General features: G+C 59.9%; 5 protein-coding genes across 5 annotated transcripts; all 5 read right to left on the bottom strand.

Moving 5' to 3' along the window:
- Nucleotides 1-2,633: 2,633 nt before the first annotated feature.
- LINJ_14_0330 (hypothetical protein, unknown function) lies at nt 2,634-4,769 on the bottom strand (the record flags this gene model as incomplete). Its single annotated transcript, XM_001464179.1, has 1 exon — nt 2,634-4,769. The coding sequence occupies one exon, from the start codon at nt 4,767-4,769 to the stop codon at nt 2,634-2,636; it is 2,136 nt and encodes a 711-aa protein (XP_001464216.1).
- Nucleotides 4,770-6,571: 1,802 nt separating this feature from the next.
- Nucleotides 6,572-8,983, bottom strand: AAT21 (putative amino acid permease; the record flags this gene model as incomplete). Its single annotated transcript, XM_001464178.1, has 1 exon — nt 6,572-8,983. One exon carries the CDS (start codon nt 8,981-8,983, stop codon nt 6,572-6,574), a length of 2,412 nt encoding a protein of 803 aa, XP_001464215.1.
- Nucleotides 8,984-11,837: 2,854 nt separating this feature from the next.
- Nucleotides 11,838-12,695, bottom strand: LINJ_14_0310 (putative proteasome alpha 3 subunit; the record flags this gene model as incomplete). Its single annotated transcript, XM_001464177.1, has 1 exon — nt 11,838-12,695. The coding sequence occupies one exon, from the start codon at nt 12,693-12,695 to the stop codon at nt 11,838-11,840; it is 858 nt and encodes a 285-aa protein (XP_001464214.1).
- Nucleotides 12,696-13,469: 774 nt separating this feature from the next.
- On the bottom strand, nt 13,470-14,192 carry LINJ_14_0300 (conserved hypothetical protein; the record flags this gene model as incomplete). The annotated part of the gene is made up of 1 exon (XM_001464176.1): nt 13,470-14,192. One exon carries the CDS (start codon nt 14,190-14,192, stop codon nt 13,470-13,472), a length of 723 nt encoding a protein of 240 aa, XP_001464213.1.
- Nucleotides 14,193-14,966: 774 nt separating this feature from the next.
- On the bottom strand, nt 14,967-15,809 carry LINJ_14_0290 (conserved hypothetical protein; the record flags this gene model as incomplete). The annotated part of the gene is made up of 1 exon (XM_001464175.1): nt 14,967-15,809. The coding sequence occupies one exon, from the start codon at nt 15,807-15,809 to the stop codon at nt 14,967-14,969; it is 843 nt and encodes a 280-aa protein (XP_001464212.1).
- Nucleotides 15,810-16,758: the final 949 nt, after the last annotated feature.

The raw sequence follows: 16,758 nt of genomic DNA, 5'->3' as shown, positions 1-16,758 counted from the left end.
GCAAAGGAGTGTTGTACTCGTAGAAGTCGTTCGAGCAGTCGTGGGAGGGATGCGCGCGTGTACGTGTGTGTATGAAGGGAACAGGTGTGCGGAGGCCAATAATTCTAATCTACCGTTCACTAACCGCGCCGTCACTCAACGTGTGCTCTTCCCTTGCCTCTTCTTGGGCGTGCGTATATGCAGTCGAGGTAATGCGTGTGCGTGGGCTGTCGCACGCTAGCCGAGCCGAGGGGCAACGAGGGTGGAAGAGAAAGCCTTTCAGGAGGTGGTGACGGCGCGCCTCTTCCGGGAAGGTAGCAACGATTATGGTGGCGGGGGTATGCCAACAGTAGAGCCGGCGTGCAGCTAAAGGCAGTCAGGAGAAGAGAAGGAATACGCTGTGTGTGTGTGTGTGTGGGTGGGTGATGCATGGAGTACAAGAGGGCGGCAAGGTGATAGACTGGGGCTTTTGTGTAGGTATGGGAAGCTTCTGCACAGGATTAGATACACACACACACACGCACACAATGGAGTAAGAGAGGGGAGAGTCGAAAGGGAATGCACCGCCGCGGCAAGGACAGCATAGGATACAGAGAAAGGGAGAGACAAGAAGAGGTGAATGAGTGGAGCACATGCAGCAACCACCACGTAAGTTTGGGGAGGAGAGTGAAAGGCGCTTGTGTGTGTGTGTGGGTGCGCTGCCACTGATAACATGCGGCCACCTCAAACTCTCTTGATAACCAACGGATATGCCCGCTGGGCACCCTTCCGCACTGGCAAATCTAGCGAGGGGCCCGAAGAGGGGGCACAGGCAATGTGGGAGTATCCTGTGCGTGTGCTGTCCACAAGCCATCATCTCCTTACCACTGGCGGATCAGGAGGTGTGTGGGTGGGCGGGAGAGTCTGCCAACGCTCAGCTCGACGAGTTTCAACGCCGCCTTGTCCCTTCCAATCGACTTTCTTATTTCGCTCATTTTTCGTTCACTGTTCATCGGATGTCCCTCATGACCGGTACACACAAACATACCCACACACACTGCGTGGCATCTCGGGACCCGGTGCCCCCACTCTCTCCCCCTGCGGGGAGGCGGAGCGGCACCCCACCCCCTCTAGTCCTGCCCAATGCGGAGCCGCTTCCGGTCGTGACAGGGTCAAGCGCCGACGCCGTAGGGGAGGTCAGAGCGATGCATCGCCACTGACGCCGGCGGCCAGGTCCTGGACGGCGCTGCGTCGGTGCGACCCGCGGCCGTGAACACGCTTGCGCCATCCATGTGATGGGCAGCGTGTCGGCGTGACTCGAGCGTACCCCACACCCGGCCCCCACACTGCCCTGCTGGTGGTGGGGAGCCGGAGCCACCCCGAGGAGGATGCAGCACGTGGCGACCGGCACGATGGTAGCTGCTGTGAGGCCACCCGCGGGGCGGGTGGTGGGTGGTGGGCTTGGGTAGAGCGCAGTTTAGCTCATGCGCGATGGCAGAGAACGGCCACGTATCAACGAGCATCTCCCAGCTATTGCATTCACCGAGCACGTCGGTAGGCGCGTTTCGTGTAAAGGGAACGCGAGGAGAGATCAAGACATAGACGCAGACAGGGTGACGGCGCAGACATAAGAAACGCGAGCTGGCAGACATACACGGACATCAGCAAGTAGCGCTTAGCGCCAGGTCCGTAGATACAGGAAAAGGCGGGGGGAGGGGAGGGGTGGGGTGGGGTGGCACGCCGCAAGCAGAGAAGAAATATGACAAGGAGAAGGACGGCGATGGCGTGAGGCGAAGGCGACTGTTGGGCCACAGAGAGATTGCGGCGCTGGTGGGGCGCCGCAGCGGTTTTTCGGCTGGTCGCGATGGTGAAGAGAGAAGCGCGTTGAATTGCGGTGCCGTGGCTAACGCACAACTACCGGAGATGAAAGCAAGAGAGCAGCGAACACCGTCCGCAGAGAAACATCGCACGAGTAACCGAAAGAAACGTGAATGGGCAACCGACCTCACCAACACGAACCTGCATCCTTCCTTTCTCCTGTCAGAGACAAGCAGAGAAGCAGTCGCGGGAGGGGGCAAGGGGGGAGGGCTAAGGAAAGCGGCGGAGCGAAGACGGAAGCCGACAAGAAATACGAGCAAGACACACGGCAAAGAAAGGAGCGAAGAGGCAGCTGTAAAGACAGCGATAGCAGAGGAAAGCGAAGCGGCGGCGACGTCGTGCGTATGTACGCCTGTGTATGCGTAGGCGAAAGGGGTAGGGAGGGGATGACGTGGTGGAGGCTCAGCTGTCCCCCCTTCGCGCATTCCTGCGCATGCACGCGGCGCCACCACCCGCACTGCGCCTTCTCTGCGTCTATCGTATTACTCCTCTCGCTCGACTTGACATGCAGGCAGTCGGCATTCAGCCTTCGGTGTGCGCAGCAGAGCTCTCGCTGAATATACAGGCACAGACGCAAACGCGCAAGCGTATGCAACCGCAAACGCGAACGCAGAGAGGGGGCGAGGAGGGGTCGGCGCCGTAGAGTGCGTGGCCCCTTGACAGTGTCCTCTACCCTTCCCGCTGTGACATGTTCGTGTGTTGACTCACACGCGTTCATGCACGCGCACATCCTAAGGTGGACGGAGTTCAGAGGAATGGAGTGGAGCGGACGGTGGCTCGTACAGGCCTGCGCCCGACTAGCAGCTGTCAGGGGAGCTTGTCTGAATGTTCTTCCACAGCTGGTAGCTGCCGGATACGACCCCAATAATGACCACGACACACCCGTAGAAGCCGAGACCGAAGACGAGAATGTACTCCCAGAAGCGAAGCGTTCGACCCTTCCGCAGCGCCCAGCGTTCGCGTCTCACGTAGTCCAGCGCGGCGGGCACGACGAGGCCAACGATGCCGCAGCCAAGCGAGCCGGATATGGACAGGACAAGCCCATAGTACGGAACAGTGAAGGCAGCCGAGGCACTCAGAATGAGGTATGAGATACGCAGCAGGTTCGGCTTGATGTCCCAGTAGTGGGTGAGCCGTGTAATCCCTAGCAGTCGCCGGTCCGATAGCTCGCACAGCGGGAACGTGTTCTGCGGGATGATCGTGAGAGATGCGAGGAAGAGCAACGCGCTCGCCGCGGTCCGCAATGGGCCGGACTTCAGCGACACCGTCATGACGGAGCAGGTGTGGTTGCCGTAGGCGACAAAGCCGCTGAGGCCGAAGGCCATGAGAAGCGCCCACGAAATCGCCACCGACACACGCAGCAGCTTGAGGTAGCGCTGCGGCGCCATGACGCGCTCCACCGTGATCGTCGAGCCAATACCGGTGAACGCGTACACTGTTACACCAAGTGCGACGAAGAACTCAGATGGTGAGTAGGGCCACAGCTTCATGGGCGGCTGGGGCTTGTAGGTGAAGTCCACGCACATCAAAATCACGGAGTTCAGCACGAGTGTGTTGGACATGATCGCCAGGGGCTGCTGGCTGCGTGCGTTCTTCATGAGGACGAGCGGAAGGGCGATTAGGGAGGGCAGAATGAGGCCCAGCGCCTGCGCACTGCTACCCTTCATGCCCATGGCACCGAGCAGCACCGCCGCGTTCGACGACGAGAATGCAATGAAGCCGACGAGGTGGATAACACCGTAGAACAAGTTGATCATCGGATACCACTTGCCCCATATCATGAGCGGCACCTCACCGTACAGGACAACCTTGTGCGCGTTCTTCATCTGGTTCTTCGCCCCAAAGTACGCCTCCGTCGCGTACTCGGACGTGATGGCGACGAAGGAGAGCAGCACGATACCACCAATCAGCCCGGCTTGGCGGAACACGAAGGGCATGGACAGAATATTCGTGTGGAAGAAGCTGCGAAAGGTGTTGCTGAAATCCGTGAAGAGCTGCTTCACATCATCGGGCATCACGGTGGACGGAATCGCATTCACCACCAAGTCGGGCAGCCGGTCAATCGCGTCACCAATCTGCTGGGCACCCACGCCGACTGTGTTTGACACCGTGCTCGCGGCGCTCTTCACACCATCGGGGACCATGCTCGACGAAGTGTGTGCCACCGCGTCGACGGAGCGCGAGAACCACTGCGTCACGCCGCTGGGGAGGATTGTGCGCAGTGTATCCGAGACGAAGTCGCGACTGTTTGCGGCGATAACCCCATCGGTGACCCCCGCATCGCTGCCGACAGCAGCGCCGGCGACCATCTCGTTGTACGCGCGCAGACGCGCCGCTTGCTCCTCCTCGGCCGTGAGCCGCACCACAGGGGCGCGGTGGAGGTCGTCGGCGCCACTGCCTTCGTCCCTAAGAGGACGGCCGCCGTTGCAGTTACATTCCACGTCGCTACAGCCGATGTCGCTGCAGTTGGCTGCTTCTCGGTCCCTGTTGCTGGTAGGCTGCACCGCACCGCTGCTTCGGTGCCACAATGCTGTAGAGGGATTTGTGCAATCGTCTGTGCCGTTGGGCGCGAGCTCGCCAGCCGACTTGGACTGCGGTGTTGTCATCCAGGCGTGGTGGAAGCTGTCTGCGACCCTGTCTTGCTCCGTTTCCTTGAGCGAGGAGGTGTGGAAGTACCGCTGCCCGGCGCTTGCACCAGCGGCGCACGACGATCTGTCAGTCTCGTCCGTTGCGCGCGTGAGGTTGAGGAGCGGTGGCGAGGAGGGGGGGAGCGAGTAGTGTGGCTGCCGCTCTTGCTCTGCCACAGCCGTCGCGCTCGGCCACGTCGGCGTCATCGGATGCGACGACGGAGGGGTGAGGGGTGGAGAAAATATCCGCGGGCTCGTGCTGTGGCGGCCCTCCTCCGCGGTGCCGCTGTTGCCGTTGAAGCGCATGTCCGCTGTCTGGTGTGAATGGCACACACACACACACACACACGCACCGCGCTCGCCAGCGAGGCTATTCGGCTCGCCGTGGCGGAGGAGGGGAAGGGTTGGGGTGATGGTGGCGGTGGTGACGGACAGACGGCAGGCTCCAGGAAGAGGTGTGCTGTGCACGGCTAGGATAGGAGAGACGCAGCTACGTATAGAAGGGATAGCGAAAAAAAAAAACAGAATCACGGTACCCAAAAAGGGAGAGAGAGAGACAGTGTACCAAGCGATGACGGCGATGGTGAGGGTTGGTGAGTGGACGTCGGAGGTGTGCGTGTGCTGGGGAGGGAGGCGATGAAGAACCCACAGACAGAGGGAGAGGAAGCACAGCAACAACAGAGAGTCCCGTTATGCAGCTATATGAAAGCACACGCACGCACGACTAGGTGAGGGGATGAGGGAGACAGAGAGCGGGGCAAGACGACCTCCGGCTTCACACCGACAGCTGCCGCCTCCCTTTGTTTTTCTGTGAAGCGAACACACAAAGTCCCGCGCACAATAGACGACAGTGGCTTCGTGAGCTGCAACAAGCAAAAGAAGAGAGCAGCAGCAGCAACAGCACAGATGTGAAGGTGAATGGAGGAGGGGGCAGGGAGAAGGGGGAGCCTGCAAGGGGCTATTCGCATGTCATTACGGGCCTCCTGTGCGTCAGTGCATGCATATGCTTGTGGGAGTCTCGGTATCTGTGTGCCGTCCCCGTCTGGCGCGTTGGGTGTGATGCGCACTGCGTAGAGGTTTGTAAGACCTTTGTGAACCCTTGATGCTCTCTGGAGAAAAGGTGGATGGGGTGGGGTGAGAGGAGGTGGAAGAGGCAGAACAGGAGCAAGGCACACAGGGCCCACCACGGACATACACACGCACCACTACAGAGTTTTCGGTCATATGTTTCGCAGAAGGAATGATGGAAGGGGGAAAGAGGGAGCGGATGCCGTCATCGCGGCAGTGCGAGCGGGGCAGGCACACGCGTGCACACAGAAGGCTGGCGTGTGTGTGTGTGTTGGTGTCTCTCGATTTGTCTCTTTCTGCTGTTCATTAACGTTATGGAGGCTGTCGTGGGCAAGCCTGCGATGCTTTATGCATATACATACATATAGATATACTTAAGCATATATATATATATGTGTGTGTGTGTGCATGCGGATATATATATATATATGTACAATGGAGGAGTGGGTGCATCCTCCTTATCCGCAGAGGGATATACGTATAGCAAGGAAAAACAAACCAACAAGGGCTGACGCGGGCCACGTGAAGGTCGCGCAGCGCACGGGAGAGGTAGAGAACGCGCGAGAGAGGAGTAGGGATGCGGTCGCGTACACAAAAGCCGAAACACACACACACACGCACACACACAAGGTGCCTCTTTCAGAGGAGCCTGCCGAGTGGGCGAACAGAAGACACCAGAAAACGAAGCACCGAAACCAGCAACATATACAAGAGCGAAGCAAGAAGAAAACTGACAAGAGCGGAGCTTGGAGGAGATGGACACGCACTCGCACTTACGTACTCGCCTCCATTTGCCTGTGTCTCTCGCGAGGTGCTCTCTCGAGACCGGCAAACGAACGTGAGGGGTGGCGGGGAGCGAGAGGAGAGTCAACGGCCCAGAAGAGGCGCGCACTCGCTCGCCATAACGTCACATACACACACACACAAACTCATTCAAAGGGCACTCAACCAACCACCCTCATGCATGCGCATCTATGTGCTCAGACAGCAGTGGTGCATAGCAAGCAGACGCGCCTGCACCGGCGTGGGGAGCTGCTGAATTACAGAGAGGTCGGGGGAGGGGGCGGCTTCCTGGTCGTGCTCATATTTATGGCGCTTGTCGAGATCGGGCTGTGACGACCGCTGACTGGCGTTGGAGATCGGCTGCTGCTCCAACTGCCAGCGGCCGGCACATTGAGGAGAACCTGCTGTGGACTCAATATCAGTTGCGGCGGCGATGTCGACAGCACCTGTACAGGCCGACCTGTAGCTGACAATGTGAAGCCGCCACCGCTATGCTCCGCGGGGGTGATATTGGTATCCTCGCCGCTCTCCTCGCCGCTCACGGCCGGGCCGTAGTTGCCGCTGTTGGTCGCACCGCCTCCGCCGCCACCGGCGCCGTGGCTGCGGGCGCGGTGGCGGTGACGCATGGTCGTCTCAGCGCCGCAGGCGACCCTGTAGGTGGGGAAGCTGCTGGTTGGCGAGCAGCCAGCGGTGCTGCTCCCCAGCGCATGCTCTGTCGCGTTGTTGTTCACAAACATTATATCCGTGTTGGGCCCGTCCTGAGAGGTGTACTCCATGCCAATCATCTCCTCTCCCGCCTGACTGCCGATGGCGTCGCGGTCTGTCATCCCATGCCACACGTGCCACTGACTGGAATTGACTTCGCTGCCGCGCGGCAAGGTGGTCGATGCAACCGGCCCTGGCGCGGCCAGAGGCATCGGCAAAATACCGAGAAGAAGGTCGTCCACCGGCTCGCCGCTGTTGAGCTCTTCATCCGCGTAGAAGACGCCCTCGCTCAGCGCGCTTCCGTCGGCGCCGTCGGCCGCGCCGGCCTCCGCGTCGTCACCTGAGGACACCTCGCACTGCACAATGACGCCTTGAAAGCCGTTGCGGGCAAATATGCGGCAGTACAGCCACGAAACACCACTTCCAACGACGACGAAGCCGACAAGCGCCACGCCTATGCCGAGGGAGGTCATGGCTGACACGATCGAGGCCATAAGCGAGAAGGCCGCCGCCGGCAGCAGCACCAATGCCGTCGTGCAGGTGCTGAAGGGGAGTGCGTAGGGCCGTGGCAGGTTTGGATAGTCGATGCGCAGCTTGACGAGCGACGCGTAGATGAGCAGCATGCGGAGGCAATAGATAGATTGACACAGCGATACGACGCTGGTGAATTCCATGCTCACGCTGAAGACGAGAGTGACGAGAGAGTTGATGAGGATGGCCGGGATGGGAGTGCCAAGGCGCGGGTGGTAGTAACCGATCACCCTCGACACCTTCTTTGGGAACATCTGCATGGTGCCCATGCCTGCCAGCAGCCGGCTCGTGCAGCACATGCTGGTCAGGGTGAAGCCGATGCCGCTGAGCAGCGCGCCGGCGAACAGCATGTACTTGAGCCAGTCACCGGCGATCACCTTCGCCACCTCAGGCCAGTGCCCCGCCTTCCACTTCGAGTAGTCCTGATTAACACCCATGGCGCTCACGCCAGCGAGCATCGGCATGACGTAGCCGACGTACGTGCTCAGCATCAGCATCATCATGGCCTTTGGAAGAGCCCGGCGCGGGTTCGCGACTTCCTCGACGACAGCGCCAGCGTTTTCAATGTTGGCGTAGTTCCAGCTAAGGATGGAGAAGAACTCGGCCCACTTCACCTTCTTCACATCCACATAAAGCACCGCCCTGTTGAAGCCCTTGGAGAAGAGTTGGATCACCGTCAGCAGCGTGAAGGGCAAAATGGTTATGGCACAGAGGATGATGGAGGAGCTGCCGACGATCTCGACGCCGACGCAGTTGAGGATGCAGCAGAGCGCCACCACACCGACCTTCACACCCGCCACCGGAGCGAGTTTGAGGTTGCCCAACTGCTGTGCGTACTCGGCCGTGAGGTTCGGGTACGTGGCATTGCCAATGAAGGTGATGAAGATGGTTGCAAGAATGCACATAAATGACATGAAGGGTGGGAACGCCGCGTTCGTCCACATCAGCACACCCGAGTTGCTCGGCACGGCGGTGGACAGCTCGGCGACTGCCAACCCGGTAGGGAAGGCCCACAACCACGGCAAGATACCACACACAATAAGCGTGATGAGGGGACCAGCCGACCCGATGCCATCCTCGAAGCCGTAGCCGCCACCAACACAGTTGGCGAACATGATGCCGAAGAGGGCGATGGTGCTGAGGGAGCCGCGATGGGCGACACATTCGCCAGCGCGGCGCACCCACTCTGGGCGCCGAATCACCTCCTTGGTGCGCCGTAGCTCCGGGTGGAAGATGACTTCCACGTGGCGGCGCGAGCGACCCAACTTGCCGTTGGCAGCGGTGGCCAGCATCTCGTCCTCGTTGCCACCGCAGCCGAGCGAGATGCCATTCACGCTGACGACATCTTTCATCGTTGACGGTGCGTGGACGAGGTCGCCGTCGCCAGCATGTGTACCATCCGTAGCTGCGCTGCGTTCGCGGGCATGGCGCATCCCAGCCCGGTGTGGTGGCGAGGGTGGCGGACGATCGGTGAAAATCTGTAGAGGGACAGATGCGACACAACCGCCCGCAGCAGCGAGCTGAGGGCAGGATGGCAGACACGCGGATGCTAGAGAAAAAACGAGCAAGCGATGGGGGAGGGGGCCGATGATGCCCACGCGCGCACACGGCAAAGGCGGCAACGGCGTCAAGCCAAGAATATTTAACGAGAAATCAACAGCAAAGCCTGAGGCGCCTGTGATATTGCGTGAATAAGAGAGAGAGGCGAGGAGAAGGAGAGCCAGCGCGAGTGCGTGGTGATGATGCGGCTGTGAGCGTGTGCCCGCGTTTTCTTCGATGGTGAGTGTGGTTGTGTCACCACCTCAAACAATCAAAACAAGGAGGAGGACAGAAGTACGCACTCACGCAATCAAACACCGACACACTCACGTCCACGCGCGCGCACACACACACACGACTATACACAGCTAGACGCACGCCAGTAGCTCCTTGCACTATAGTGGAGAGACACAAATGGCGGTCTCGGTGTGCACGTAAATCTATGGCCGCGCGGGCCAATGCGGACGTCCCTTGGCCGGCGCGAATAAAACGAGCTGCACAAGTGCTGCGGCGAGACTGAGTAGGAGACGAGAGGGGAGGGGGGTGGGTGGGTGGGCCGCGGATCGATGGCGGGACAGTGACACACGAGCTGTGATCCGATCAGAGACCGAAGAGCACACACGCTGGCCAGCCAGGGAGCCCAGCGACAAGAGCGAAAGATGACGGAAAGAGGACAGAAAAGGAAGAAAAAAACAACGACGACGACCAGTGGCTTGTGCGTGCAGTCCACGTTCGTGCGCTACGTGGATATGGCCCACTGGTTGGGGGAGCTGCACGTATGGGTGCCCTACTACCGCTGCTGCTGCTGCGTGCGGCCAACAAAATGAAGACGCAGCACACACGCCACACTGCCAGAATGACACGTGTGGGGTGCACCCGAGGAAAACAAAGCGAGGCAACAACAAAAAACGCGAATGAGTAGAGAGAGGGCAGTGCGCGGAGCTGCGATGAGGGGCAGACGGGCTGGGCTTGGGTGAGTGGGTCGAGGTCCCAAGAAAAAGAAGAACGACGACGCAACGAGAAACAGAGGAAGGGAGAGCGAGAGAGGGCGGGTGTGGGTCAAAGACGAAGAAGAGGAGTTGGTAGTGCCGGCAGGTGCCACGGTGCACGCGTGTGCCTTTGTTTTTGTTTGCTCGCGTCTTTCGTCCCCCCTCTTCCTGTCTCTCGCTCACATATATATATATATTCTATAGAATATATATATATATATGTAGGTAGGTATGCGTATACCTCTCCCTCCTCCTCTTCACAAGCAGAAACGCCAAAGAAAAGCTCTTGCGCGCGTGTGGGAGGGGAGGTGGACCGTGCGATAAAAGCCAGCGCTGTGGTGGTGGTGGTGGCTGTGGCGGAGGGAGTTGGAGGGGTTTGGGGAAGCGACAGATTGTTATATAGATGCTTGTGGGTAGGGGTGTCAGTGAACGCGTGGTGGTGTGGATGGTAAGAGTGAGGAAGAGAGGAAGGCAAGAGAGGTGTTGTACTGCGTGTGACCACTGCCAGAATCGGTGCGGAAAAAAGATGGTATATGCATACACGCACATGTACGTGCGTCCCAATGCCATTGTGTTGTTGACGCGTGTGGATGTGTGTCGGCGATGGGCCGCCGTCGAAAGCCGGCAGGAGAGAGGGAGGAAGACGGGGAGGGAGAGTGCTTGTGTGTGTGTGTGGGGGGGACGAAGCAGAAACAGGAGTGAGTGCGCGCTCGCGCATCCACACAACAAAAATACCCGCACACGCTGCGACACATGCGCCGCATCGAGAATTCGATGCGCTACGCGTGTGCGTGTAGTCGATGGGGGTGTGGATGGGTCGTGATACTGCCTCCTGCTTGTTCGTGCGCGCCCATGTACCACGCTTTTTTTTTTGGCGTTGTCGTCTTCACACGTTCTTCGATGTACTTGCTTTGCTCAATCAGACAAGACCATCACCCCATGCAACACATACGCCCTCCACCTCCCTCTTCCCTTCCCTTTCATCCACCCATGCACACACACACACACACACACACACACACACAGACAGACAGACAGATAGGCAGACAGGCCAGCCCAGCGGGCGACGCACGGCCGCACGCACGCATAGACACACCCGCACGCGCCGAATACGATGGTATGACCCATCAACTTTTTCTCTTCGTTTCTTTAACTTCGCCGCCGTACATCGGATCGCCCCTGCCACCACCCTCCCCTGCCCCCACACACACCCCTCTTCACAGACACACACACAGGCACACAGAGAGAGACAGAAGTGGTGGGCTGCTTTAGGGAGGAGAGAACACGAGGGGAAGGGGGAGGGCAGTGGTATAAGAGAAAACGAACAAAGAAGCGTAGAGAGGGGAGGAAGGGGACGCCGATAGCCGCTAGTGACGGACCCTCCTCCCTCTCCCCTCACCCTCTACACAACCTCGCGCGCATACACGTTGAAGATGGAGGACGGAGCCGGGAGGGAGGGGATTTGCGGCAAATATATATATATATATACCTATGTATGCTTGGAGAGCGATGCCCCTGCTGCCGTTCACCTCACTCCGGCGCATGCGGCTGAGCGGGGATGTGACTCGAACGGATATGTGTGCATGTCGCCGAGGGATGCCTCCTCGTGCAGCTCCGGGGCCCGTGCCGACACCTTTGTCTTCTATCGCCCCTCCTCTCTTTCTGTGTCTCCTCTTCTGCGTGCGCAACGCATATATCAGTCGCGTACCCTATACACACACACACACACACACACAGACCCCAAACGCGCGCGGAGGCCTTACGACTCCAGAGCCTGCTCCTGCTGGCGCTGACGCTCCGCCTCGGCCTGCTCCTCCGCCTCCCTGGCCTGGTCGGCGCGTTCGGCGTGCGGCTTCAGTTCACTAAGGGTGAGAATCTGAAACTGAGGCGTCGTCTTGGGGTGGTGCTTGAACGGGTCGAGCAGCTGATCAACGTTCGAAGCGGGTACCTTGCGCATCACCGCCACCTCCACCCGGCCGAGGTCGATCTTTGCCGTGTCCATCGTCTTGCCCAGCACCCGCAGCGCCAGCAGCATGCCGTCCTCTAGCGTCATGTTCTCGTGCCAGTCCTTCTTCAAGAGTGAGTGCGCCACCTGGTCGTTCTGTCCGATCGCGTACGCACTCCAGGCGCTGTAGTCGCCGCTCGGCTCGGTGGAGTAGAGCTGATAACCGTAGTAGCGGTCCCATCCAACAAGCAGGAAGGAGACACCGTAGGGGCGCACGCCGCCGTACTGCGTGTAGAGCTGCTTCTCGTCACACAGGATGCGGCAGAGATCCTCGATCGCCATCGGCTCCTGGAAGGTGTACTGGTGGCGCAGTGCCGAAAGCCGAGCGTAGTTCAGCAAGGCGTACGCATCCGACGTCACACCCGCCACGCTGCAGCCGATGTGCTCGGCGATCTTGTACATCTTCTCCCCACTGGTGTTCTTGTCCTGCATGTTTTCGCTATCAAAGAGCGGGTGCGGCACCATCTTCTCGCCCGCCAGCACGACGCCGTCCTTCGTGCATACGCCGATGACGGTGCCGGCCTGCTGAATCGCCTCCACGGCGTACTCCACCTGGTAGAGGCGACCCTCAGGGGAGAAGGTGGTGGTGCGGGAGTCGTACCGGTGAGACATGATGGCGATGCGCAGCGGTGGTGATGGTAAGCTGTGGCACAGGGCAGATGCTTGCTCCAACGCGTGCTTGTCTGCGCAGAGGCGGGGGGTGATAGGCACCGCAGAGAGGCACGAAGGCAAGGAAAGACGGGCGAACAGAAGTAAACGAGGAGAGGGAGAGGATGCAGTGAGGCTGCACAGCGATACAATACTGCAGATGCCATTCAGGGATCCACACGTTATCGCACGTGTGCGTGTGTGTGTGTGTGTGTGTGTGCACAGGCGCGTGCAGATGAGGAGCAGAGGGAGTGGGAGCAAGAGGCGGAAAGAGAGGAAGGGTGTGCGTGGGGGGGGGAGTTGCGAGGATGAAGGCGGCGACGGAAGGCATTCTCGAAGCGCCACTCGTGGATCGACACGACGGGGCTCTCTTCGTTCGCTCTGAGAAGTGGGCCGATGTGAACGAGGGGGGGGGGTGACGAGCCCGAGCCGTCTTGCACATCGACGCATACCTGAAGGGCCTCTCCTTTGCTGCCCTTCATCTGCGGATGCGCTCTTCCTGCAATCTTTCGGTGCTGAGGACACCAGGCGGAGAGGGTGTGCGTCTTCGTGAACGGTTGCTGCTGGGCAGATGCGCACGTGCAGCGTGTACAGTGAAGTGAGAGGGATCTTAAAGAGCGTGGAGGCGCGCGCGTACACACACACACACACACACGGATAGAGAGAGGGCGGGTGCGAGAAGATCGGTTTTTGGCACAGCTCGAAAGCCTCCAGGGACAGGCGACGCGACACGCGCCACTACTCGCCCCACGGCTGCCCAAGCACTTTGATCTTCTCCTTCTTCAGCAGCAGCTCCGCCTCCACTAGGCGCCAGAGCGCCGTCAACTCGTCGAAGGAAAGACCGAATTGGGCCAAGCCGATCCAGAAGGTGTGTCGCCGCGCCGCCTCGACCGTGCGCAGGTCGTTATTGCTATGGAAGAGGCTGGCGGTCATGGCGTCGTACATGAAGCAGCGAACCTCTCGCGAGCGCTGGAGGAGGTAGTGCTCGGCATCGCGAATACCCTCTGAGGTGATCGGCGGTGAAGCGGCCTCACTTGCGCCATCCTCGCCATCGCGCTCATGGATGCTGGGTTGCCCCGCGCAGTTCGGTGCTACGGCTCGCTCAGCCGCAACGTTGCCTGTGCCGGGTACCACCACCTCCTTCTCGCTTTCTGCACACATGCCAAAGCTCGTCCGCACTTCGTTGTCGCGCGAGCCGCCACTGCGGCCGCCTCGCCTGGGGCTTTCCTGCCCGAGCAGACGCCCAAGAATGTGCTCTCGCAGCTCCTCCACATCCGCCTCCGTCGCGGCGTGCTGCAGCGCTGTGTAGATGAGGGATGGGTCGGGGCTGGTGAGAGCAGCGCATCCGGCGATCCAGTCGCGCGCCAGGCGGCTCCCGCCGGAGGCGTGCACGAGGGCTTTGCAGTAGAGCTTGCGTGTGTCCATGGCGTCGTCCTCGTAGGCGCTGTCCCACGACCCCATCGTCGGCGCATCATCGGCGCCGTAGCGCAGTTTGTTCAGCCAGTGGCTTGCTTGCTGAGAGAGGCATCGACGCGCTGTGCAGAAGGCCGAAGGCGACGCCGCAGCTACGGGTGCGGCGCATGCACGTCGCCCAAGAAGGGGAGAGAGGTTATGGGGTTCCTGCAACTGCCGCGCAACCCTGCTGAATGGTGGGGCGAGCTGCATGATGACACTTACTACGACAACGGTGCCGGCGGCACTGAGCGAATGAGTGGAGACTGTCGCGTCTCTGGGGGATGACGCGGCGGATGTGCGCGCACGCGATTTTCTTTACGTGACTCCCGCAAGGCAAGAGGAAGGATGTGAAAGAGAAACTCGCACGATCGCTGTTGTGGCTACTGTGCATGTGCATGTGCCGAGTACAGACCTGCGCACTTGCACGCGCGCGTGAGAGGAGGAGAGCACCACAGTCGTTCCCTTTGAAGGAGAACCCGTTCGGAGCCTCCGCCATGAATGTACCGGCTCTCCCGCTGCTCTGTTTCCCCTCTTCCAGTGCTGCCTATCGTAGAGTGCACGAGCACACACACACACACACATACACATACAGGTGCGATGCCGTAGCTTGCCTGTGTGTGTGTGTGTGGGCGCCTGCGCTTCCGGCGCGATGTGGAGGAGTGGGCGTGCGTGCCCTCGCTCTCGCACGGCTTATTCTCGTTTTTCTGTTTCTTGTAAACACCGGCCATCCGCACACAGGCACACACTTTCCTGTCTCTCTCTCTTGTCAACCGCCTCCTTCTACTTATCGTTCTTGACCGTGCTCGCTTCCTTCGACGCAGCGGATGCCGTCATGGTGCCTTTGCTATCTTCGTGCAGCGACGGATCGACAGCGTTGCAGATGTCATGCATGCGGTACACGTCACAGATACCGTGTATATCATTGCCAGGCTGATTTGCCCACGCACACGCACGCACGGCTGCCTCGGCCACCACGTCCACGCTCACCGGCGGCATTAACAGTTTTCCGCCACCGATGGCCGTCAGTAGCTTGTCGAATGGCAGGCCGATCCAGCCCAGCGGTAGGGAGAGCGTGCTTACGGCGTCGGAGTTCACGGCGGAGGCGACGAGGATGTGACGCGTGCCGTAGATGAAGCTGGGCCGCAGCACCACTCCTTTGTTGCCAAGGTTCTCCAGTACGGCCTTCTCGCCGATGCGCTTACCGTGGAAGTACCCTTTCAAGAGATACTTGCTTCCCAGGATGCGTCGAGAGTACAGGTTGTACGGCTCCGCCGACACGTACACTACCTTCTGCACCGCCTGCGCCAACTTCGGGTGGAAGACGCCGGCCGCAATGTTCGTCATGACATCTCCATTGACCTGCCGCGCGTCCTCGTAGTTGCGCGTGAGGAGGCCGACGGCGTTGACAACCGCTGTGGCGTCTGAGTGGTCATGCAGAAAATGAAACACTTGGTCCCTGCTTGTGGCGTCGATGCTGACAAACTCCAGCGCGTTCTCCTCGTCCATCTGGTGCACCATCTTGGCCAGTTGATCCGCTGAAGGGCGCTGGTGAGTGCTGCCGCTACTGCTGCTCGCAGGTGACGATGCTACAGACGGCTGAGTCGTCGTTGAGGTTCCACTCATGGATTCCCGCGCGGCAGCTGGCCCACCAATCATGCGCACACGCTTGAACAGCGTGTCCATTGGCGAGCCAAGTGGCGGTGCGCCGCCCCGGGTCGCGATGACAACGCGGTAGCCACGACTCAGCGCTTTTTGTGCCACCAACGAGCCCACGAAACCGGTGCCACCAAACAGAAGCAGCTTCTTGTGCATTGCGTGTACGTGTGTATGTGTGTACCTGCGAACAACGCGACACAACCACGAAGACTTCGCTTAAAGCGGGGGGGGGGAAGGAGGAGGAGGAGGAGGAGGAGGAGGAGGAGGAGGAGGAGGAGGAGGAGGAGGAAGAGGAAAGAGGAGGAGGGAGGGGTCTGACTCTATCCAGTCACTTGCATACGTGTATCTAAGCACTTCAAGCTCACACTTTTTGCTGTATGTTTGCGTGTGTGTGTGTGTGTGCAGCTCACGGGAGGAGGCACACACACACACACACACACAGAGCAGTGATGACCTCTTGCGGTGGCTGCGATATACATGCACATTGTAGGCGTGCACCGCGCAGTCGGTGATGTGGTGGGAAAGGAGAGAGAAGGAAGAGAGAGTGCCACACTGATGGGAGAATGAAGGGGCGTGGACCGCAGCGCACCTCCTCTTTCCCTCTCTGTTACATCAATGCCGTCCAGACAGCAAGGCGCGTGCGATGAACAAGTGACACAACGCGAACTCCGTTTAGTGCGCCTCCAGTCATCCATCGCTCCTTTCGGTCGCGGTGGCTTCACCCACCGCGCCGATGCACGCGCAGTGACGGTGCCCCCCCTTTTCTCCCACACGCACACATGCGCAGGAAGGAGCCGGCAGCTCACTGCGCCTCTTGGGGGTGCCACGCTGAGTCTCTCTCTCTCTCTCTCGACGGCCGTGCTGTTGGCCTTGCCCTGATCAACGCGTGCGGCTCAACGACTGCGCCACATCGCAG

Source organism: Leishmania infantum, chromosome 14 (assembly GCF_000002875.2).
Source record: "Leishmania infantum JPCM5 genome chromosome 14".
Taxonomy (NCBI): domain Eukaryota; phylum Euglenozoa; class Kinetoplastea; order Trypanosomatida; family Trypanosomatidae; genus Leishmania; species Leishmania infantum.
This window is presented reverse-complemented; position numbering and strand designations above follow the sequence as displayed.